This window comes from Etheostoma cragini, chromosome 3 (assembly GCF_013103735.1).
Source record: "Etheostoma cragini isolate CJK2018 chromosome 3, CSU_Ecrag_1.0, whole genome shotgun sequence".
NCBI classification, from domain to species: domain Eukaryota; kingdom Metazoa; phylum Chordata; class Actinopteri; order Perciformes; family Percidae; genus Etheostoma; species Etheostoma cragini.
Genome location: NC_048409.1, coordinates 8415069 through 8440252, shown reverse-complemented (window position 1 = coordinate 8440252; position 25184 = coordinate 8415069). Strand labels below are relative to the sequence as shown.

Below are 25184 nucleotides of genomic sequence, written 5' to 3'. Positions count from 1 at the left end.
TGGTGGGGTTATATATATATATATATATATATATATATATATATATATATATATATAGCCAAGTGAGTCTTTTTGGGTTTGTCCGCCATAAGCAACAGCTTTCCACATTTGATTCAGTGGTATTATTAAACATTAATTATCGCAGCTTTAAATTAATAGTTTACCCCAAAATGATGATTAACTACATCCACATAACTACCCATGGCCTCTATTTGATAGAAAGCTGAGTGTTTTCTCAGAGTAACACACAAACACTAACAAAATGTCCTGACAGTGCTTGGAACTCTACACCACTGCTGGCTGTGATTTGAGGGTGTTGTGAATATTTCTACTTATGTATTGAGTTCAAGTTTGACTAAAGCGTCACAGCCATCGCCAGCTCTTTCTCTAGCCCGGTGTCTCTGTGTTCACTGAGAGTTAGACTACTAAAGGCTTAATCTGCTTTACTATATGATCAATCCAGATACTAATATTATTTACTGTATGCACATGCCTACTCCAACACTTTTTTTTTTAATTTTGGAAACATGCTTTTATTCTAAATATGTGTTTTCATAAAGTTTTTTTTTTAAAACTCTTCAATATGTCGTGTATGTTAAGAATGGAGCTGGAGTCTTGAGAGGGTTAGCCTAGCTTAGCATAAAGACCAGAAGCAGGGGGAACTGGCTACACTTACCAACCACTCTTGAGATGACTAATTACCAGAGATTCAATATGTTAAATCTATACACAAACAGAAATGTAAAAAAAAATAATCAGACCCCAAACTACTGCACAGCGCGCTTAATAATACTGAGAGGATTTAAATCTCTGGAATATTTTTGCACATTTCCGATTAGAGTTGGATACTGTGGTTGGAATTTGTATCATACCATTAATAGTATTTCCTTGATTGCTACATTTGTCGTGACATGACAAATATATTGCCAAGTCACAAATAACATGGTCGAATGGGTTCACAAACCCAGTATGCACTGTTAAAACATCTGTAGAACTTTACTTGAAACACACAAATATTTCACAAATATGATTTTATTGTGCCATTACCATTCCTCTGCAAATTGGTAGATGATAATGATGATTTCTGACCTAGATTTATATTGGTTATGAACATAGTGTGAGTTGAAGGATACAGGACAGAAGCTCAGCGCAACATATGGGCTGGACAGCCACCAGCAGCCACCAGAGCATTACACGGACTGGTTAGTTATCCATGATCACCATTTATACTCTAGTTGTATTTATGTATAAAAACCAGTCCTTCAGTCCAGCAGCAGACTGAGCTGTAGCCATGCTCCAACACAGGAACAGAGAAAGCCTATCTCCCTGTAGTCCTTCCCATATGAGAAGATGTCAGAGTTTGTTAGCAACACAGAGAACAAGAGCAAAGCACTGTGGACATATGCACATGTATTAATAATATATGAAAATAAGGTTTGAAATCAGAAAAAGGGATCCTTTGATGTACCATGCGTGTTTCTCTTTCAGGCCAAGCTTCGTCTAGAGATGGAGATGGAGCGCTTGCGTCAGACTCATTCGAAAGAGGTGGAGAGCAAAGACGACGAGGTGGAGGAGATCAGGCAGTCCTGCAGCAAGAAGGTAGGAAGCTTCGTTACATGTACATGCACACATTTAAATACTGGTATTTAGGTTTTCAGTAGAGCAACAAATGAGCTGCTGAGTACAAAGTCACTTTACAGCAAAGGGCTTTTTAACGTTTTTTAGGCCAAAGACCCCTTACCTGAAAGAGAAACGGAGCAGGGACTCCCCACTACTTCATATTTTGTATAAAATGAATGAACCAATTGATGAAAGGCTTACTGGCCTACAGCTTAGGTAGCCATCCACAGATACAGTTAAGCTTAAGAATTCCCTGTTCCCCATTTTAACATTAAACATGATGTATGAATATAGCAAAAATTTTTATTTTAAAAGGGGGCACTTTCAAAAAAAGTGCAAAACAATATTTGGGCGGCTCCCAGTGACTCTAAGGACCCCCAAGATCACTGCTATCAGATCCCCTTCTGTTTCCCTAAGATGGCTTCTGCTTGAATTTTTATTTTTCCTGAATTGTAATGGTCAGATCAACAGGTCCAGGTCACCACGCAGTGACTGAATTACCCAATCAAAAGCTTTCTAATGGACAAAAGAGAGTGAATAAAAAATAATTGTCAAAATTAAAGTAGCATATGCTGTGATATCCTAACTTTTAGTTTCTAGTATGAGTCCGAAAACGCTGCAATAATGTATTCATTATGGTTGGAAGAACCACCAAATACAAATGTAAATGTGCTTTATTTATATAGCGCTTTTCCAGTCTTAACAACTGCTCAAAGCGCTTTTACATCTACAGGAAACATTCACCATTCACACACTGTGGCCGGGGCTGCCGTACAAGGTGCCACCTGCTCATCAGATAAACATTCACACACATTCACACTCCTATGCGCAGCACCGGGGGCAACTCGGGGTTCAGTGTCTTGCCCAAGGACACTTCGACATGGGACTGCAGGGCAAGGGATCAAACCACCAACCTTCCGATTGGCAGACAACCGCTCTACCACTGAGCCACCGCCGCACAAAAATATACCCATACCCAGTATGGTAAACAGTATACACTGTTATACACACACAATATTACTACACAAAAACAATGAATATATATATTTTAATATAAATTATAGTTCAAAGAGCAACTTATCGCCATCTGTTTCTGCTGACCTTTAACTTTTAACCTTGCTGCAGTGACATAGAGGTGTACTTCATTTCGATTGGCAGGCAACCGCTCTACCACTGAGCCACAGCCGCCAATACAAGACTTTTTTTATTCAATTACAGAACTTTTAGTTGAACTGACATCATCTTTTGACTATTCCTCACATATTTAGAGCTCAACGGTCCCCCACCTCCTCCGAGAGACCGTGGGGTCCGGAAATAAATTTCCCATTAATTTCTTCTATTGACGTGTGGAAAAATCTGTATATAAATAGTTTTAGATCATGCCTTAGGCTAACCAGCTACGGCGTGACTCATAAGCATACAACATATCATTTGGAGTGATAAAACAAACAAAATCCCAAAAAAAAGTCAAAGGTACAAGACTGTGTACATATTTTCATTATCGAGCAAAAGAACTACTCATCCCATAAACCACTGCGCACCACTGAATAAAGGATGCTAACGTTTATTTAGCTAACAGCTAATTTGGCCAAAGGCTAGTTGAGAAGGCATGTAATAACTTTAAAAGACCCTCAAAATAAAACCTGAAAATGTGTAAAAGACATTTATCTCAAAACAAGGTTGGTGCCCCATGAACCTTTGGTATCTAAATGAGCATATACGATCGCTTAGTGATGTTATATGGTGTTATGTCTACCATCAACGGTTATGATTTTATGGCTTATACTCCAGTTGTTAATGGAGAAATTGCTTCCGATACCCGCTGTGGGCGGGACTGTTGAGGTCTATTGCTAACATGTGCAACATGTGTATTTAATGTCTTAGTTGGCTGTAGTTTATGACAATTTTTTGGACCTGATAGTAACAATTTATCCTTTAATAATCATTGGGGCCTTTGTTTGAAACAGGCTTATATTAGAGACAGGCCAGCTTTTTTAATCACGCCTATGTAATTCTGGTCATATTTCATTGAGACACACATTTTCACACGTTTTCTGACCATGTTTTTTCTTTGTATATTCAGCGTAACACACATTTCCACAGATATTTCATATTAAAAGCCTTCCAGCACTTTACCATGTTTTTTCTTTGTATATTCAGCGTAACACACATTTCCACAGATATTTCATATTAAAAGCCTTCCAGCACAGGGCATGATTTCTCCTTTTTCCTGAAGGCTTTTCATTTGAAAGCTATGCAGGAAGTGTAGGGTTGAGCTGAAAGTAGCTCAGCAGCAACTGCAACAGAAAGGTGAACAACTGGGTGAACACTAAGTGAATTAAAGCAGAATTAGTGTTAAGAAAACCTCATGTCATACTGATGAATTAATGCAAGGGAAATGTAAGCTATGCTTAATAAGCCATAAGCAACTGACCTTTAAGCCGTTAAGAATGTACAGCATTTGTGGTAGGTTCAGTAACTGACCTCTTGGTACACACTAAGGCATGGAGACCCTACAGATCGGACAGATGTTTAGAAATGATGGTTGGGTTTGGGTCGCAATCGGTCACATCAGTGCAATAAGGCAATACAGGCAATTTGTTGTAAAATGGTGCTGCGGCTCCTTTAAGAGAGGTGTGTGTGTGTGTGTGTGTGTTTGTTTGTGTGTGTGTGTGTGTGTGGAAAGTGGGCAACAGACGTGTAGATGTGACCGTAGCAGAGTTGGTGGAATAAATTTACGTTTTGTACACAGTTTGTGTGGTGTCTGAAATAATTACCAGACTGAAAGCCAAGTTCATTCATTTGCTTGCCAGAAACAGTATTTTAACCCTGATGTTATTCATTTTATAACGTCAGCCATGGAGGTAACGAGTCTTCCCTGGTTTTCTGATCACGGTCGGAAACGAAGCAAGCGGGAAAGGTTGACACATAGAACATTTTTAAATTAAACAGCTTATAAAAGTGCACTTGTTGCCCTGTGTGCGCTCATCTGTTGACATGTCCACAAATAAATGTGAAATAAAGTTCTAAATATGACCTATTCTGTGTCAGCTTCAAAATCCAGCTTCAACTAAATATCTCTTAGAACATTTTCAATGTAATAAGATAAGGTTTTTCTGTGTCGATTTGAGCTTTGAGATCTCCAGCACCTTGTTTAGATACTGAAACATACGTGCTACCTTTGCACATGGTGCAGTCCGCATCCCACTTGTCCTAAGTAGGTCGGTAAGGGCAACGTTTTTTTTGCAGTTCAACTGTGAAGCTTGCAGTTCAACTGTGAAGCTGCACTTACGCTGTGGCATTTAGTGTGCAATTCTGCTCCGCTGTCTGATCTTCTCCCTGTATGTGCTCTCTGATCTGATCCAAACTCTAGTGTACACAAAAACACACACACATACACACACACACACACACACAGTAAGCAAACCCACCATTTCCAACTAGGGGTGTAACATAGATTTGGATTGCTGTATTGATTCAATGATCCACTCTCCAAAATTATTGATGCAAAGTGAAAATATCAATACATATCATCTGTAAGAGTCCCCTTTATTTTAGATTCCCTCTGTATATTTATTCTTTTTATTAAAAACAATAGTTTGTTATTAATTTACATGTCTAGAAGTTATACTTTAGTTGCTTTTTGTGAGTTGCTATAAATGTAACTCGTGTTAAATAGGTTTATGATATCGTCTTATATCGATTTCCAGCCCTATAGTATTGTCTATTTAAATTGAACATTGTATCTCAATGCAGAACCTTGGTCATCTGTATGCATCCAAAGTATTTGAACAAACAAGCTGCTGTAGACTGGATGCTGGGGAAGCTTCTATATTTTTACAGCCAATGTGATCTTTAGATATCCATATTCAGAATGGTTTAACACATACTTTTGCTTTCAACAAATATTGCCCCCGTGGTCAGCAGCGATATATGCTCTACTTTCTGTACTCCCGTGGGATCAGACAAAACTCTGGATGTTTTTGTGTGTTTCCAGCTGAAGCAAATGGAAGTCCAGCTTGAAGAAGAGTACGACGAAAAGCAGAAGGTGCTGAAGGAGAAGAGAGAGCTGGAGTCCAAGCTTCTGTCAGCGCAGGACAAGGTAACAACACGTTAGAGATGTTCCCATGCCACAAAGATAGCAATCATATCACATCTGTACAGGGTTAGTAGTATGGCGCTGTTAAAACATAATAACGTACCGTACCAGTCATAAGTTTGGACACGTTTTCTCATTCAATGAGAAAGCTTGTCCAAATTTTTTACTGGTACTCTATATGTAATTTTTAACACACTGGTATCAGATCGGTACTCGGCCGACACGCAAGTTCAGGTATCGGAATTGGTATTGGTAAAGAAAAAATGGATTGGACTATTTCTACTACACGGTGTGACGGCTCTCAAATTGAACACTCTAGATGGGGGAATGTGAGGTGAAGTCTGAAAGCTACAGCGCTGTTTCTGTTGCTGCTGCTGCCGAGCTGTGTGGGTGGAAAAGTGGCCGTTTTATGTGATTGAAGTGAGTTATTTCAACTGACTGAATCAAATATTTATCTGACTTTGCTGACTGCAATTAGAGAGCCATCAGCCGAGTTTAGACTGACATGGAGGGAACAGAGGGGGAGCATGGCCCGTTGCAACCAAAGCAGTCACAATACATGAATATAAAACATTAGGATCACAGCCCAGAGAATATTCCCTCATTGGTCACGTTGAACCCAGTGTGTGCACTTCCCCAGCGAAGTTTTGTGTAGTGACGCACCCTGACATGAAGTTCCTTTTAAATATTCAACAGAAATTGTTTCCCTGATTATTTGAAATTAATTTTCATGAAACAAAATAGTTGCCCAATTCTCTTACTTTTAGTCTTTTTTAGCCATTTAATCTTTCCAATCACTGTTAACATTGTAAATATACATAGATAATATTGATTCGAGAAGAGGTGGTACATAAATTAATACACACACTACTGTTAAGTCAGTTAACAGTTATTGTTATGTCAGTTAATGTTTGCTGATGCTGTTTTGTTTGTTTACATTTGTAATATAAATCACAATTGGTTGACAGAAACACAAAATAATGGCTTTCCATCTATATTGTATTTCCATCAATGTGTGTAAAAATATAAATCAAGTGTATTGGTGTATTGGTACAGAATGTATGTGGGCTTTAAATGGTAAAAAGGATGGAGTCAGTCCCTGATGTGTCAGTTAAGTCACAAAGCCTAACTGTGCGCGTTTCCCAGGTGAGGACTGGTGACGTAGATGCTGAGAAGCGTCTGAGGAAGGACCTGAAGAGAACCAAGGCTCTGCTGGCTGATGCCCAGATCATGCTGGACCACATCAAGAACAACGCACCCAGCAAGAGGGAGATCGCCCAGCTCAAAAACCAGGTACAACAAACCAAAATCATAAACATATAGGCATTATATATACAGTAGATAAAAAGTTTGGGGACATCATATTGTGTACTGTATGTATGTATGTATGTATATGTATACAGTGAGGAAAATAATTATTTGAACACCCTGCTGTTTTGCAAGTTCTCCCACTTAGAAATCATGGAGGGGTCTGAAATTATCATCGTAGGTGCATGTCCACTGTGAGAGACATAATCTAAAAAAAAATCCAGAAATCACAATGTCTGATTTTTTTTAACTATTTATTTGTATGATACAGCTGCAAATAAGTATTTGAACACCTGACTATCAGCTAGAATTCTGACCCTCAAATACCTCTTAGTCTGGCTTCAAAATGTCCAACTCCACTCCATTTATTATCCTAAATTAGTGCACCTGTTTGATGTCATTAGCTGCATAAAGACACCTGTCCACCCCATACAATCAGTAACAATTCAACTACTAACACGGCCAAGACCAAAGAGCTGTCCAAAGACAATAGAAACAAAATTGTATACCTCCACAAGGCTGGAAAGGGCTACAAGGAAAGGTCCAAGCAGCTTGGTGAAAAAGGTCCACTGTAGGAGCAATCATCAGAAAATGTAAGAAGCTAAACATATTTGTCAATCTCCCTCGGACTGGGGCTCCGTTCAAGAGCTCACCTCGTGGGGTCTCAATGATCCTAAGAAAGGGGAGAAATCAGCCCAGAACTACACGGGAGGAGCTGGTCAATGACCTGAAAAGAACTGGGACCACCGTTTCCAAGGTTACTGTTGGTAATTCACTAAGACGTCATGGTTTGAAATAATGCGTGGCACAGAAGGTTCCCCTGCTTAAACCAGCACATGTCAAGGCCCGTCTTAAGTTTGCCAATGACCATTTGGATGATCCAGAGGAGTCATGGGAGAAAGTCATGTGGTCAGATGAGACCAAAATAGAACTTTTTGGTCATAATTCCACCAACCTTGTTTGGAGGAAGAAGAATGATGAGTACCATCCCAAGAACACCATCCCTACAGTGAAGCCTTGAGCTGGTAGGATCATGCTTTGGGGGTGTTTTTCTGCACATGGGACAGGGCGACTGCACTGTATTAAGGAGAGGATGACCGGGGCCATGTATTGCGAGATTATGGGGAACAACCTCCTTCCCTCAGTTAGAGCGTTGAAGATGGGTCGAGGCTGGGTCTTCCAACATGACAGGGACCCGAAACACATCCAAGATAACCAAGGAGTGGTTCTGTAAGAAGCATATCAAGGTCCTGGCGTGGCCTAGCCAGTCTCCAGACCTAAACCCAATAGAGAATCTTTGGAGGGAGCGCAATCTCTGTGTTTCTTAGCAACAGCCCAGAAACCTGACTGATCTAGAGAAGAACTGTGTGGAGGAGTGGGCCAAAATCCCTTCTGCAGTGTGTGCAAACCTGGTGAAAAACTACAGGAAACGTTTGGCCTCTGGAATTGCAAACAAAGGCTACTGTACCAAATATTAACATTGATTTTCTCAGGAGTTCAATTACTTATTTGCAGCTGTATCAAACAAATAAATAGTTAAAAAATCATACATTGTGATTTCTGGATTATTTGTTTTAGATTCTGTCTCTCACTAAGGACATGCACCGAAAATGACAATTTCAGACCCCTCAATGATTTCTAAGTGGGAGAACTAGCAAAATAGCAGGGTGTTCAAATACTTATTTTCCTCACTGTAAATACTGTATATCCATCCATCCATCTTCATCTGCTTATCCGTTTTGGGTTGCGGGGGGCAGCAGCTCCAGTAAGAGACCCCAAACTTCCCTTTCCCAAGCCATATTAACCAGCTCCGACTGGGGGATCCCGAGGTGTTCCCAGGCTAGGTTGGAGCCACCTAGTCCTGGGTCTTCTCTGAGGCCTTCTCCCAGCTGGACGTGCCTGGAACACCTCCCTAGAGAGGCGCACAGGAGGCATCCTTACCAGATGCCCAAACCACCTCAACTGGCTCCTTCTGATGCAAAGGAGCAACGGCTCTACTCCGAGCTCCTCACGGATGATCGTGCTTCTCACCCTATCTCTAAGGGAGACCCCAGCCACCCACCTGAGGAAACCCATTTTGGCCGCTTGTACACTGGATCTTGTTCTCTTGGTCATGACCCTTCATGACCATAGTTGAGGGTAGGAACGAAAACTGACTGGTAGATTGAGAGCTTTGCCTTCTGGCTCAGCTCTCTTTTTGTCACAATGGTGCGATAAATTGAATGTAATACCGCACCCGCTGCTCAGATTCTCCGATCAATCTCCCGCTCCGTTGTCCCCTCATTCGCGAACAAGACCCCAACGTATTTAAACTCCTTCACTTGGGGTAAGGACTCACTCCCTACCTGGAGAAGGCTCTCCATCGGTTTCCTGCTGAGAACCATGGCTTCAGAAGTAGAGGTGCTGATCCTCATCCCAGCCGCTTCACACTCGGCTATATATACATATATATATATATATAATATTAGAGATGATGTTCCTATACCGGTACAAGTATCAGAAAAGCCTAATTCTTTGATTGTGCCTAAAAGGCCGGCATCGGTGAAAGTGAGTACTTGCACCTATCTGACATCTACTAAAGTAGTTTATTAATGTACTTTTTCTGTTACGACTCGCTCTCAAACTGCATTTTTTTTTTGTTTGTTCATGTTTCACAAAGAATTTAACAACAATAATAGCAATAATAACACATCCATACAGCGATAGTACTGTACAGCTGTTAAAACAGAATAAAATAACAGTGGTATTGGATCGATACTCGGTGTCTGCTGATACGCAAGTTCAAGTGTCAGATTGTATCAATATTAAAAGTGTGCTGAATGGTGTAAGTGTACGGTGCCAATGGATGTATAGACAGCTGAATCCCTGGATTACATTAGTGTTTTTCCGGATTTAAAGTTATTCTTTGATTTCTTGATTTATTAATGTTTTTTTGCGATGGACATCAGAATAAGGATATGCTTAAGTCATTAAAATATGTGCATTATGTCTCTTTGTGTGGATTTGACAGAGTTCTAACTTCAAGGAGAAGTAAATATTTTGATGCAAAGGCGGCACATGATTCTTGGGGGGCAATCGCAGTTTGGAAACCTCTAAATGAATGTATTAGAATCACTTTTACACTATGGAATAGGACAGAATCCATTGATACTATAAAGTGAGTGTACATTTTAGAACTCCGAGCTTACTGATCTGAGACGTTTCTTCTATTTCTGTGTCTCTTCCAGCTAGAGGAGTCTGAGTTTACCTGTGCGACGGCAGTTAAAGCTCGTAAGTCCATGGAAGTGGAGATTGAAGACCTGCACGTTCAAATGGATGACATCTCCAAAACCAAACAGGCGGTGAGTACAGCTCTCTGGATCTTACTCTCAGCATTTAAATACGTTTTCCGCAGTGACACAACCACAGGGGGCAGTTTTGATTACCATTGATTTATGATTAGGTTTACTGCAAGTGATAAAGCAACTTGGAGAACCCTTTTTTGTGCGCCCCCACAGTTCCACAGTGTAACTCACTTCTACACCGCTGTGGTAAATATGGACAGCCGTACACAAGCATTTGATATGATTACATTATTTGTGATCAAAAAATAAAAACTTAAGATTAAATGTCACGCCCCCCTTTTATTGCTTTTTGCACCATTTAAGGTAAAGTCTGGTGTGAGGTGTCATTGAACTTAGAAGAGAGTTCCTTCTTTATTGGTGATGGTTTGACCCGTCGCTCCTTTAATAACTAATGACCCATTTGATGTAGACCCTTGTGTGAAGTACCCTTGAACTCAGGAGGGAGTTCCTTATTCATTGGCGATGATTTGACCCGCTATGCTTAAGCCAAGCCCTATTTCATAACTGGTGACCCGTTCCAGGTAGCTTCACATAGTCTTATGTGAGGTATCAATGAACTAAGCAGAGATTTCCTTTTTGTCGCTTTGGCCACGCCCCTTTCACAGCTAATGAAGTTTATGACGTAGAGTCCTGTGTGAGGTATCGCATAGGGAGTTCCCTTTTCATTGCTGATGACTTGCAGTGTCTGAGTTTCACGCTAATGCACTGTTGCAAGAAGCGGTGTCTGCTTGCAGCTTTAATTTAATTTGTCGGTACTTCACCCTATACATGTTCATAGCAACAAAAATGACAAGGCGTTTTATGATAAAGAGGCATGGTTTACTTCCTAGGCGTGTTTGTGTTATTACCAAACATGGGTCACATGACAGTGACCAAAATATGTATCCTGGAATTTGTTTAAATCTTTAAATTTGTAAATTTGACCAAAAGACACAATTATATTGTTAATGGCAATTTTTTCTGAGGCAATTAATTGTACAGCAAAAATGTTGAATGGATACAGCTCTAGGCACGCAGTGAAAGTTCCCTGTTACATGTCAGTGAAGCATCCAAATGATTTTAAATCCAGTACTTTGAGGTAAAATAGTTACATAATGTTGCTTAAGATAGGGTGAAACAAGTCAAAGCTATCACAACATTTGGAAAATATCCTGGGTGGTGACGTAGGTTGTGTTTTTGAGGCTTTTATAAGACAGCACCATCTGTGGTGGTAGCAGGGCAGCAGGAGATATGTCAAATCCTCGCCTTCAGCCACAGATAAGGGGTTAGAGGGTACACTGGTCCCTCAGAGCCCACTTCCTTCATTATTTTCTTCTTCTTTTACCATACTCTGCTCTGGGGTAGGGGTATTTCTCTGCAAAAACATAGTTTTCTCTCTTTATTCTGTCTAGGCTGCTTTCTTTACATCTCAAGTCAAAACTCAGCCTCTCCTATTCTTTTTGGACATATATATTAATATATATGTATATATTCTGTCCTTTTGGCATCATCTTACTCTCTGTGTCAGTAAGGTTTAGTCTTGAACTACCAGTTCAAGACTAAATTGTATTAGGGGCGGCTGTGGCTCAGTGGTAAAGCTGCGCATCGGAGTGTGAATGTGTGTGAATGTTTATCTGATGAGCAGGTGGCACCTTGTACGGCAGCCCCGGCCACAGTGTATGAATGTGTGTGAATTGTGAATGTTCCCTGTAGATGTAAAAGTGCTTTGAGCAGTTGTTAAGACTGGAAAAGCGCTATATAAATACAGCACATTTACATTTACCAGATCTTCTTCCACAGCGTTGCCGAGGAGGGTCTGGCTTGTCCACACAATAACCTGGGATGGGAGAAAGATTCCCTTTCTTGGCATTGGCATTTTCATTAAACCAGTCACAATCATCTTGGGCGGCGCTGAGCACAGGAGAAGTGCTCAAGAAGAAGACTCAGATTGGACAGATAGTCTAGCTAGCTGTCTGGATTAACCCTGCAGAGATCTGAGGAGCAGTCCCCATGAATCCACCAGAGTTTAGAACAGCCACACACAGAAAGAGGAAGATGAAGGACATCTGGCTGAAAATAAGGGACATCCTGCAGAATTTCCAGCAGTCCCGGAAATTAAATCCCGTCAACATAGGCTAGTAAGCTTTTTCTCCTGAAATGACTGACTGTTGAAACCGGTTTGAACATATTGCCAGATGTAATTTGAATAAGACAGGGCACCTTGACATTTTTAACTGCATGTTTTGGAAAGGTGAATATTCTGTCGACAATGAAGCGAAGGGTACTGGTAATTGAGTTTACACAGCTGCTGGTCAGGAGAGGAAGAATGGATGAATGGATGGATGGATAGAGGAGGATATTTGGATAGATTTTGCCTGGCCTCAATCTCATTTGTTTTTCCTTTTTACTCTCTAAACTAAGATTCCTCAAATAACGATGCATATGTGTACTTACTAAAAATGTTACTGTCAGCTCTTTTTTAAAAGAACTCCTGAAAGAAACAGTGCTCCTGTTTTTTTAAATATTCTGGAGATAAACTAACTGCTCTTTGGAATTTCTTAGTACAACTTATGAGTATGAGAGTATGCTTGTGCCACAAGAATAATTACAGACTTTGTTGGTCGTACCAATACGTTATTATATAATACGTTATTAGACCCAAAAAGCTTGCAGGCCTAGCTCTACCTAATTTTATTTACTATTATTGGGCATGTAATATAAAGACATTGTTACACTGGATTGGAGGAGGTTGCGCATGAGGTCTGGATGCAAATGGAGCATACCTCTAGCTCACTTGATTTAGGTTCTATACTATGTGACCCATCTCCCCCAGAATATGGGTCTCCCCCAGAATAATTATTACTTCCCACCTTCTCTCTCAGATTCAGATTTAAGTCTATTTCCAATCTGTTTGTGGATGGCAAGTTCGGATCATTTGCCCAACTTGATTTAATTTACCAAAGTCTCACTTCTTTAGATTTCTCCCAGTTAAACACTTTATCCAGAAAAGCATAACCTCCTTTCAAGATTTGCCAGTAAGCAACATGGTTGACCATATCCTCTTGTTATCCCTTTCACGTAAAGGTGTAATCTCAATTCTTTACAACAGCTAATGCAAAATCTCCCCGCACTCTTTGCAGGATGTCACGGGACTTTGGGTCAAGAAAAATCTTGGTGAGGAATTTACAGATGATCAATGGAAAGCGGTGCTTGACTTAGTACATACAGTACATCTTCTTCTTGTGCCAGACACAGCGTGATACAATTCAAAATAGTTCTAAGAGTACACTTGACAAGACAAGGCTAGTGTAAATCTTCCCTAATATGGACCCCTCATGCCCTTGCTGTAATGTTCAACCAGCGGACTATTTACATATGTTATGGTCTTGCCCTTAACCTAACGCCTTCTGGGCCAACATTTTTTGCGCCTACACTAAGATGCTTCGAAGAAACATCAACCCTAACCCTGTTAGTGCCCTATTTGGATTAGCCCTTGAAAACCGCCCCCTTGTAGCATTCACTTTCCTAATTGCCAGGCGTCTCATCCTGCTCTCCTGGAAAGAACATGCTCCCCCCAGCTTCACAAGGTGGATTAGAGATATTATGTATTTCCTAAAGCTCGAAAAGATCAGATACACCCTTAAAGGCTACCTGCAAACATTCAGGAAGGTCTGGGCCCCCTTTTTAGAGTACTATGAGAGATGCAAACACAATTAATTACGGTCCTTCAAGGGGCCAAGTAGTGGAGTTTAACCAGAAAAAGTGAGCGCTTTGCAGCAAAAACAGTTAAGTTTAGGCACCCAAACGACTTATTAAGTTTAGGGAAAAGATTGTGGTTAAAACACTCCTGGGGAACAATTGAGCGTTTCCGGGATTGAAGTGTTTTTGTTTTCACCACAAAGTGAACCTGAAAGTTCTGTGTTTTTATATTGACATCACGTGCTATTTTTAATTTTGAGATTTTCCATTGAAGTTCATAAATAGGTGTTTTTGGCATGGCTGGCTGAGTGGCTTTATATCCATGGTAACGGAAGGGTGATTTAATTATTGCATGAGACAAACGAGACCCACTCATTAGAAAACAGCACCATAGCATGACTAGAGATCAGCACATGGTCCTGTATTGTTTCTTGTTGTTTTTTTTCTCAAGCCATGCGGGGCTTCATCTCAGCTATAATTTTGGTCTTGTTGTGTGGAGAAGTTTAGAATCGTATTCCCCTTTTGAAAATACAGGATGTTAAAGAGAAAAGATGAACGTTTACCAGCTGCTCATTTTGCAAAGGTGTGTTTAAGGACGACCTCTGCTGCACACACACAGCCTGCTGGGAACTGGTGACAGAAATGGTTATTACATAAATGGAGGCTGTTTTGATGCCTCCTCGGCCACATCATACACTCCAATTCAACAAAGGTAAAATCATGCAAATGACATTTCTTTCAAATGGTTCACCATTCTCCCGCCGTTATGTCCCCGTAATTGCAGTGTTTTGAGAAAATTGTCTCGCATGTTTTTTGACAGCTTTATTTTTCTAAAAAAGGCCGTGGCAATCTCAGAAAGAGAGAGAGAGTCAAAAACAAAGAGCCGAGCAACGTAATTGGGTTGAGATTGCACTGACAGCCTATTGTTAAATGTGTTAAATGAAAGTTTGATGCTTTTCACTCTCACCTTTTTATTTTATTTTTTTAGCGCCCATCACAATATTTTCCCCTATGCTGCAGAGCCGCAGTCGCTTTTATCAGTACTCGGCGAGGCCAACTGTGACTTTAAAAAGGAAAGTGTGATATGTAAATGAATTTGCCCCAGATTCCAGACGGATATTTTAGTTACTGAAGTACACCTTGTTACGTCTCTGCAGTGGGTGGTATTAATAAAAATAGATAAGGAATAAAAAAAATGATTCCCTTACAATCCAGATCCTTAATCTTTTGATTCAGTGATTTGAGTTCATTCTACGTTCTGTTTGGACTTAATGCCACAGTGTCAGCACTGCTCATCTACTTGATACGACAAATTGCTTTCTTTTTTCAATAAGTCACATTTGTCATCATTTATTAATACATAGCCCTGCACCGCCAACCTCTCTTCCTCTTTTTGTGTATTATCCCAGTCAAATACAGTAATAATTCAGTGCAGTGCCTCCCCACAGCTGAAGGTACAAGGCAGTTGCTCCTAGCTTTTAGCCTTTAGCTTGATGTCTGGGTTATGACTGGAACCTTAACCCTCCTGTTGTCCTCGGGTCAAACTTGACCCCTTCAAAAAATGTCTATTTCTGAAATGTGGGTTTCTTTTTAACCAAATAACCACCAAAAAATGGATTGGATTTCATACAGCTTTGCAAATACAATTGATCACTTTCATTCCTGACAAAACTCATCTGTACATTCCTCTGATCTTAACTATTAGTCAAAATAATTCATAATTTCTGCTTTTTTAACTCAAATATTAGGTATAATTCTAAATAAATGAGGGTTATTGATCATGAATTCCAAAAAGCTCTGTAAAACTAGTGGTAGTAAGGTGGTGTTAGTGATAAAAAAAAGTCTGAAAAAGGGACAAAAATGTCAAATATTTGTCCGTTTTTGAAGCGGGATGACAACACAAGGGTTAAATAACCGCTTCTGGGCCCTGTCATAAGAGTGGGGCTGTGTAGGGGCTAATAGAGGCACTCTATAAAACCTCTGCTGTGCATAGAGTGGTACATCTACAAAGTCAAAACACAGCTCCAGACTAGTGTAGTGAAGACCACCTAAACCGAGACCAATTCATCACCTAAACCAGTATGGAGATCGAGTCAAGACCAAGACTTTGAGGGGTCTAATTGCAGCTTCTTTCTGCCTGATATTGCAATTACAATTTCGATTTGTGATTTATTTATTTTTAAGTTTAGCTAAAGTTCAATTTACGTTGTAACAAATAAAACATGTCATGGAGCATTAGAATGTTCATGTTGCTAATCTCATGTTTTGTATACCTTTTAAAATAAAAATAAAAAATCACAACAAAAACCCAGTCTTGTCTTGCTGGGGCAGTGGCTGTCATTTAGAAAGAGAATAGCCAGTAGAATGTGTGACGTATTTACAGCCCAGCATGGCTGATTGCCTCGCTGTGTGTGTGTGTTTCAGCTGGAGGAGCAGCTGAGTCGTCTGCAGAGGGAGAAGAACGAGCTGCAGTCCAGGATGGAGGAGGACCAGGAAGACCTCAACGAGCTGATGAAGAAACACAAGGCTGCCGTTGCCCAGGTCTGCTTTCAACTCTTTCTCTCTTTCATATTCTGTAATGATGGCTTGGTATCAGTCTGATATTTCAATACTGATACCAATAGTGTAAATTTGATACCGGTTCCTAAACGATACTTTTTTCAATACCAGTTTTTATAAAGATATTACAACATTACAACACAAAATCTTTTTGTTTATTTTTCAGTTCTTACTACGTGAGCCCTGTCTTATGTAACGTAAAGTTTTTCCTGCGTTTCTCTACGAGGTGTAACGTTAGACAGCCAATCAGCAGCATTGTTTAGATATTGGTTGGAGCAGGTTGTTTGCTGATCGGTGCACTGATGCTGATGACATTTACTCTTTAGGTATTGAGTGACCACGCATTTTTCGATAAGCTACTGTATACTTTAGAGGCAATTCAGTCTGGGCCTAAAAAAGATTGAATTCAGGACCCAGCCTTAACCAGAATAACTGTATCACCTGAAAATTTTAGATTAGATTAGATTAAAGATGGAAAAATGGAACCACATTTTATTTTTATTTTTACAAAAAATTATTTAAAAAAAAGCTTTTAAATTGTACCTTTTGTTAATTAACTCGGTAAACTGTCTGCCTATTATACAATTAATTTACTTTCTTCTACATACATTTACAGTTTCACCAGTTTTCAACATCTTTAAATCGTTTTGAAGCAAAGAATTAATTTTGTGATTTAGCGGCCCCTTACAGTTTAATAGTGTGATTCAGGCGTCCACACTTATTGGTATTTACCACATGCGTTCCGGAGGCGTGCGGGGAGTGAACAATCGCAGCCATTCAAGTCAGTGCTTGATACTCCCCCAGCCGCGACACTGTGCTTCCTAGAATGTAAATGTAAATGTGCTGTATTTATATAGCGCTTTTCCAGTCTTAACAACTGCTCAAAGCGCTTTTACATCTACAGGAAACATTCACCATTCACACACATTCGTACACTGTGGCCGGGGCTGCCGTACAAGGTGCCACCTGCTCATCAGATAAACATTCACACACATTCATACTACGATGCGCAGCACCGGGGGCAACTTGGGTTCAGTGTCTTGCCCAAGGACACTTCGACAATGACTGCAGGGGCGGGGATCGAACCACCAACCTTGTGATTGGCAGGCAACCGCTCTACCACTGAGCCACAGCCGCCCCTAGAAGCATGCGTGAAGCGGCTCTCCACTCCTTTTTAGATTTTTTTACGCGGGCCGTGGAGTGTTTAGACGGCCAGGCAGGAAGTGAAACAGCGAGACTATCCAGTAGCTCGTCTGGCTACAGTGGTGGCACAACACTGGTGCGCCCCGCTAGTATGAAAATAATCTACAACTAATACTGTACAATGTAATGTAAATAAAACAGAATCATCCATCATATAACAGATGGATGACTTTGACTGGCTGATGTATCAGCAAGCTGATGTTTCAACAGTACCGCAACTACACACACACACACACTGACACACACACACACACACACACATATACATATACATGTACATAGTCAGGCCGGCATGTTCCACATAGTGTATCATGTCAAAAAGCAATCCCAAGTTCATTTGTAAAAGTCAAAATTTCTGGCTCAAGCTTTACATTGAATTGTTTCAACACAACCATCCCTGTCGATTTAGACATTTTTGAAAAGATGTGGTATTTGGCCAGCTAGATCAACTTAAATATAGCTGTATATGCAAGTGAACAGCAAATGGAAATGAAAGTGATGTAAAAGCGCTTCCTTTCCATTTCTGATGGAATGATGAATGATGTGCTTCCACTCGCTCCATATGAATCCATCTTTCTTTCCTGTCTAAATTGAAGCAGCTGAATTCCCTGTGGGACTCACTGTAACAGAGTGTCTTCATATCCTGTGAAAAAAAAACACAGGTTATATTATATTATAATATTATATTCCACACAGGTTACATTGAAATGAGATATGATTGATATGCTTTTACCTTCCCAGCAGATTTATTTGTCTAGGTTAATGCCACTGTGATGTCATCAAAGTTTACTTTATCAACATGCTATATTTTTATTGTTTTGCATTTAATGGTTTTTGACTTTAGGATTTTGGCTATATGTATAATCTGCAGACTGTATCAATGATGATGTACTGTTTAAATGAAATCCTTATTCATTCTTCCATCAGATGGAATAAAAAAAAAAAAACATGTTTAATATCCACCCCCATTATCTTGCTACTCACTGACTTTGCTTCTTTTCTGTGTTTTGGTGCTTTCAGTCAGCCCAGAATCTGGCTCAGATCAGTGACCTACAAGCCCAGCTGGAAGAGGCCCTCAAGGAGAAGCAGGAGGTTCAGGAGAAGGTAGATTTTTGTTGTTGTTGCTCTTAGCCTACCCCTATGACAAGGACAACCTGTTCAAATCTGCAGTTGGTCAGAAAGCACAGTAACACGGGCAGGTAGAGATGTGTCATTGTGGAACGAGTTGGAGTTTAAACCCTATGTCATCTTTAAAAAGTGTCCGTTAGACCAGAGGAGGGAATAAGTAGGACTGGACTCCAGACCTGAAGTCATTTCACATAGGGCTTTTGATTGATGCTCAGTAACTAATTATAAAACAAAAATATTTATATTTATATAAGATTATTTTTTGGCCAATTTTAGGCCTTTATTGACAAGACAGATGAATAAATGACCCGCTGCGTGAAGGAGTAAACCTCTATATATGGGCGTACCATCTACCAACTGAGCTCTCTGTGTGGCCAAATTATTTATTTATTTTAATAAGAATGTGTGTGATTTCCCATCTTCTTTGTGTTGCTGTTAGGACTGCAACTAACTTATTTTCACTGTTGATTAATCTGTTTTTTTCTCCATCAGTGTTTCCTAAAGCACAAGATGACATCCTTAAATTATGTTTTTTTGTCCACAACAAAGATATTTAGTTTACTGTCACAGAGGAGTGAAGAAGATATTCACATTAAAGAAGCTGCAATCAGAGAATATTTAATTTTCAACATAGTTGCCGATTTATTTAATAGTTTAAAACTAATCCATTAAACGATTAATCTTTGCAGCTCTAGTTGCTGAGTTGCCAGGTTACCAACCAATCCAAACTGACAACAACTACCTAACAACTAGCCATTGTTAGACTATGGAGTCTTTATTTGTAAAGATTACCAGATAATTGGTATTATGTCCTCACAACTTTCATTTACATTTTCCAATTCTTCTTTAAAAGATAAGCTACATGGTATCAAGTTTAATACAGATGATAAAATATAAATAATCTGTTTAAAATTTAACAAAAATAAATCAAATAATGGGAGAATCACCGAGCCAACCTTTAATTAAAATTCAAAATTTTGTGATAGCCCTACTTTTCAACCAAACAGGCCAATCATTTGCTGATTCCAGCTTATTAAATGTGAGTATTTGCTACTTTTCTTTCTTTTGATGTTAGTAAACTAATTATTTTGGGGTTTTGGATTGACCAGATTTGGTCAATCCAAAACCCCAAAATAATTAGTTTACTAACAGAATGTTGTTTTGGGCTCTGGGAAACTGATATGGGCATTTTTCAAAAAATGTTGGCAGATTGATTGCAGAAAGACCTCAGATTAAAAATTGTCAGCATATAATTACCCCATGAAACTTTCATTCTCATAATGCAGGGCCTTCCATTCCACTAAGATGATTCTAAAGGTTCCTCTGCTGCAGTGTCAGTGATGAATCCCTCTTACCAACTTGCATGAATGCGTAGCGCTGCCTCAGCCCATTTTCCGTCTTTTCACAAATACAACCCTTGATGTAATTGATGTGTCATTCAAGCAGGATTGGCACTGGCAATATGTGACACAGATGGCCAACTTGGTTTTCCAATTCAGACAAGCAATAAGGCTGAACATGCTCGTGCCGTCATCCTCGTAACGACTGCTGTATCATAAATCTTTTTCTCCATCAGACTGTACCTGACAAATCTAACCCAGTCCAGAAGAAGGGGACAGTAGACTCTACTTCCCTTTACCTGCACAGGGGATATAATGACTTTGTATGACCCAAGACCTCAATTCCAAAGCAATTATCTACACTGAGAGCAAGAGCCAATCCTGCTTCTTCTCTAAAGCTAGAGAGTTGTCAGCCATACCTTTGCATTCTTTGCCTACCTCGCCGGTTGCCCTGTGTTATTTTAAAGTAGTAATATCATGGATAGTAATTTATGAGAATCTATCACTAGGATTGGCTATCATTTCCAATAAAAATGCCAAATTGTTGCATAACTTATCTTATATTAAGCACTATACTTTTGCAATAAAGATCCTAATGTTTTGTGTTAATTACAGATCTGGAGTCAAGATGGAGTGAGCCTAGCTTAGCATAAAGACCGGAAATGGGGAAAGAACTAGCCTTGCTCTGTCTGAAATTCAAAAAATACACCTACAAACACTTTTAAAACTAACTAGTTGAAATGTAGAATTTTGTTTAATTAAACAGAAATGTAAAAAGGGCAATGTATACCATTGATCATCAAGAAAGTCCCGTAGCATGGACCTGTCACCATATCCAAGTTTACTATATTTGTCTTGGGGTTGTTTTGCTTACGCTGGTTATGTTCAGTTTACGTGCTGATGAACTGATATGCCAGATCAAAAAGTTTGAAATTCAAAATACTTCAAATGTTCTACCTTGGGCCATTGCAAACCAAGAGGCTTAAGGTTTCATAATACAACTAAACACAGCAGGTTATAAATAGTACATAGTTCCAAATTCTGAGTAGCTCCAGCAGTCAGAGAAGAAGAATTTATAACTCAAAACAACTTCCAGAGATGGAGTGAAAAAGACTTAAGACTCTGTGTGGTAAAGTGCTGGGAGTGTAGTCAATTGTGTGCACAGTTTTCTTTTTTGGACCAATAATTACAATTTCAATTTCTTCCTGATTTATTTGAAGGAAATTTTGGGTCTTCAAAAGATTGATGTCAGAGATGCAGTTTTTAAGGTCATAAGGATAAACAGCTGCTTGGAGTTGTGTTTTTATCTGCATAGCAATACAAATCGATACTATAAAGGGCTGGTCAATATGGAGAAAATCAGATATCACAATATTGTTAACCAAATTTTTCTTTCACTAAATATTTTCAGCCTTTAAAATAAGGAAAAGACAAAACTTAAGCCCTTTACAATATTACGATATCCAAAATGTAAGACGATATCTAGTCTCATATCACGATATCAATTTATTGCCCAGCCCCTAATACAGTGCTTTCAGATGATGGCAGTTGCAACAGAAAGACAGTGCACCCAAGGCAAAACCTTGAGGCACTCCTCTTGGAATATCTACTTATTCCAGCTAACATGTGGCACTCAAAAATATAGTAACATAAGTACATGTATGTTTTGTCGTAGGTGCAAGCCCTCCAGAGCCAGCTGGAGTTCCAGGAGCAATCAATGGTGGAGAAATCCCTTGTCAGCCGGCAAGAGGCCAAGATACGTGAGCTGGAGACCAAGCTGGAGTTTGAGAAGACACAGGTCAAACGCCTGGAGGTGAGAGCTAAAGACAGATGGAGGAGTGCTGGTGTGGGTAGGTGGTTGGTAGAGGAAGCTCCAGCATGTGGAAAACATGGGAAATGTGCTGCTGGGGTCAGAGATCAACTCAAGAGACAGAAAGGTTATAATAAACCAAACATAAATATGTGTACTGTAGTCAGATATAACCATCCCTGCGTTACTTTGTTCTCTAGCTTGTGTTACTCTCACTTGAAAATACCATTTGTTTTTGTGTAATTTTTCAAACTATTTTCAGATTTTGACTAAGACAAAAGGCAAGTGTAAGATAAGGTTACCATCTGCACACTCCCAGGGAGAAATTGAAATCCTCTCTAGCCCACTGATAAAATGACCCTGCTCTCAATTCCGCAGGTTCAGTTTAGTAATTACTAGCTGTGCAATGTTCTCACCGCCAGGCACACTCCCTCTGCTGCTTGCCCTCCAAAGTAAATTTTTTTTGTATTTATTAAATGTGATTTTTAGCCTGTGATGAAATGTTTAGAGTTAGGAAAATACACACAAGGGTTAGACTCTGACTTTTGTTAGGCGTTTTATGGCTTCTCAACCGGCATTAAAAACTGCAGCAAGTGAATATTTCAGGTTCCCTGAGTAGTCTAAGTCCTCAAACATGGAGGTAGCAATCAATACCCATGTGAGGAGGCTTAGTACAATACCCACTCAGGATGTGAAATATGGACAGTGTTGGTGGCTAATGCAGGCGATAACTCACTGATGATGTGTGCTGCTGGCATTGATGCACAGACTGAACACAGAACCACTGCAAATTTACAAGAGTCATGGAGGAGTCACTCCTGAAGACTAACATATATGTGATTAACGTCTGCTGTACCACTCAAACGCCTCACTGATACAGATAAGCCATTGCTAACATTGTTGTGTGACTGGGTTTGGTGGAGGTGAAGTGTTTGCTCTTATTGTTCAGATTGTTTCAAGGTCTTCTTGGACTGTATTAGTGTTGTCCTTTACTAAAGAAATTCATAGTCGACTAACACGCCATTCTGTTGACTATACGCTATCTGATTTAATCACAGATCTATAAAACTGAGTTTCTCCACAAAGAATCAAAACACCACTCAAATCTGGTGTTTACCGGGGATGTGCTTTCTTGGAAATAAGTAATTTGGCATGAAAAAAGCATCAAACATAACTAATGGACTAAAGATATCTTAGTCGACTAAGACCAAAACCACAGATAAGTTACCTAATCAACAAAAAGGAGGCAGCCCTAGAATGTCTCAGCTTTTTTATTTGCCCTGATTCTCACCTGGTACAGGACTGTGGTCTGAGCTTGAACTTAAAAGGGCTCTCTCTAAGCGATGTCACACGTGTTTTAGGCTACAATATTTGTTGTCACATACAGCAAACATCTCCTCACTATCCGCAAGCTGTCTGTCCCCAGAACACACTGTAAAAAAAAAAAAACGTGGCCTCTGTAGACAGCCCAGGGTCTAAAAACGGCAACAAAAACAAACTGTAACTGCCTGCAACACGAAGCATCCACAAACAGTGTTACAGCGTTCCCTGCCAATAACCAACAAGAAGGATTTGGGGGTGGGAGTTAGTGTGCGGAAGCACAGAAGGGAGGGGAAGGGATGAGGAGGAGGGAGGGGCAAGCTAGTCTTGTTTTGTTTGAAAATACTTCAAACATCAACAAGAGGTAACGTCACCCTACATCGCTTGGAGCACCTTTAATGCAAGCAGTAATATGGAGCCAGTGGAGAGAAATGATGAGTGGAGTGACATGAGCTGTTTTTGGCTGCATTTTGCACCACTTTCCGTGGTTTATTTAACATTTTTAAATATTTTTTTTTGGGGGGGGGGGCGTTTTTAGGCCTCTTTCGACGGGACAGCTGAAGAACTGAAAGGGGGGAGAGAGAGGGGAAAGACATGTAGTAAAGGGCCGCAGGTTAAAGTTGAACCCGGGCGCGCTGCGTCAATAGTAAACCTATATATAAAGCGGGCGTATATATATGGACACCCGCTTTATCCAGGCACCCGCTTTCCGTGGTTTTACTGTGCTGGTAGCCGGGCCAGAGAGGGCATCTGAGTAGTCATGGCAAGCGAGAACCAGTATACAAGAGTTAAACCGCATGCTCAGTGGGATAGGATCTGATCTTCATGATGTTATTTGTATACTGCAAAGCGACATGGCAGAGTGACAGATGCAACATGCTCAGTGAAAGTTAGTTGGCCATCAAGGGTGTATTATCAGGGCTGCCTACTCTCACGCATTGGCCGGGAGACACACGCATTTGACTGGTTTCACACGCTCACACGCCACACCCCCGATTTCTCACGCTGAAGTGTCAACCCGGTCGGTCAAATTTCTGAAAGATGAGTTTATCTGTAGATGTAGATCTACCTGTTGAGCCACTTGTGATCGACTAGTTGTGCTTTCAGAGACTATGAGGGAGTTCAAGAGCGCTCCCTGACTGTGGAAGTTTCGAAATGTCGCAAACTGCGAACATTTTTTTACGATCCATCCCATGTGCATTTCCCTGGCTCCAGGTATGAGCTCTGAGTATCACAGACCGTCCGTCGCTTCGTGACCACTCTCTCTGTAACAATAGAGGTGAGCAGCGCGGCTAATGTAGCAACTTCAGTTCATGTTAGCGGACCCGCTCTGCTGTGGGCAGTGACGCGTTGCATCCGTGCAGACCTCAGATGATGAGGAGCGTACAGCCTCCTCTCAACTCTGTCAGAGACCAGAGACCCAAATGGGCCTCTGTGTCTGTCAGACGGTCTGAATGAGATCCACCATATCAGCGGAGCAATGACATGCACAGCAGACTATATTACAACTCTCCAAATCTCGGACAACCAAGATGGGAAGAGTTATATTTTGAATGTGCAAATATTGAAAGTTGTAAATATGAGCAAAAATCTGATGAAACACATCTGAGCTATACTATACTATACAAAACTATAGATACTATACTATATATACAATACTGCAACGTTGGGCCACTACTGTGCTTTTCTAACCTCACTGCATCTCTAAATGAAACTGTAAATAATTAATTTGATGTTTTATAAAATGAACAAATAGTCTTTATTTTCCCAAAAAG

General features: G+C 40.1%; 1 protein-coding gene across 15 annotated transcripts in view; it reads left to right on the top strand.

The window, feature by feature from the left end:
- Positions 1-25184, top strand: part of myo18ab (myosin XVIIIAb) — a 143257-nt gene that overhangs the window by 103051 nt on the left and 15022 nt on the right. For all 15 annotated transcript variants that reach the window (XM_034866664.1, XM_034866668.1, XM_034866663.1 and 12 more), the window contains 7 exons: positions 1489-1599; positions 5618-5722; positions 6866-7012; positions 10255-10368; positions 16474-16590; positions 18832-18915; positions 21955-22092. In XM_034866664.1, coding sequence (XP_034722555.1) covers positions 1489-1599; positions 5618-5722; positions 6866-7012; positions 10255-10368; positions 16474-16590; positions 18832-18915; positions 21955-22092 — 816 coding nt within the window. The remainder of the gene's footprint in view (positions 1-1488; positions 1600-5617; positions 5723-6865; positions 7013-10254; positions 10369-16473; positions 16591-18831; positions 18916-21954; positions 22093-25184) is intronic.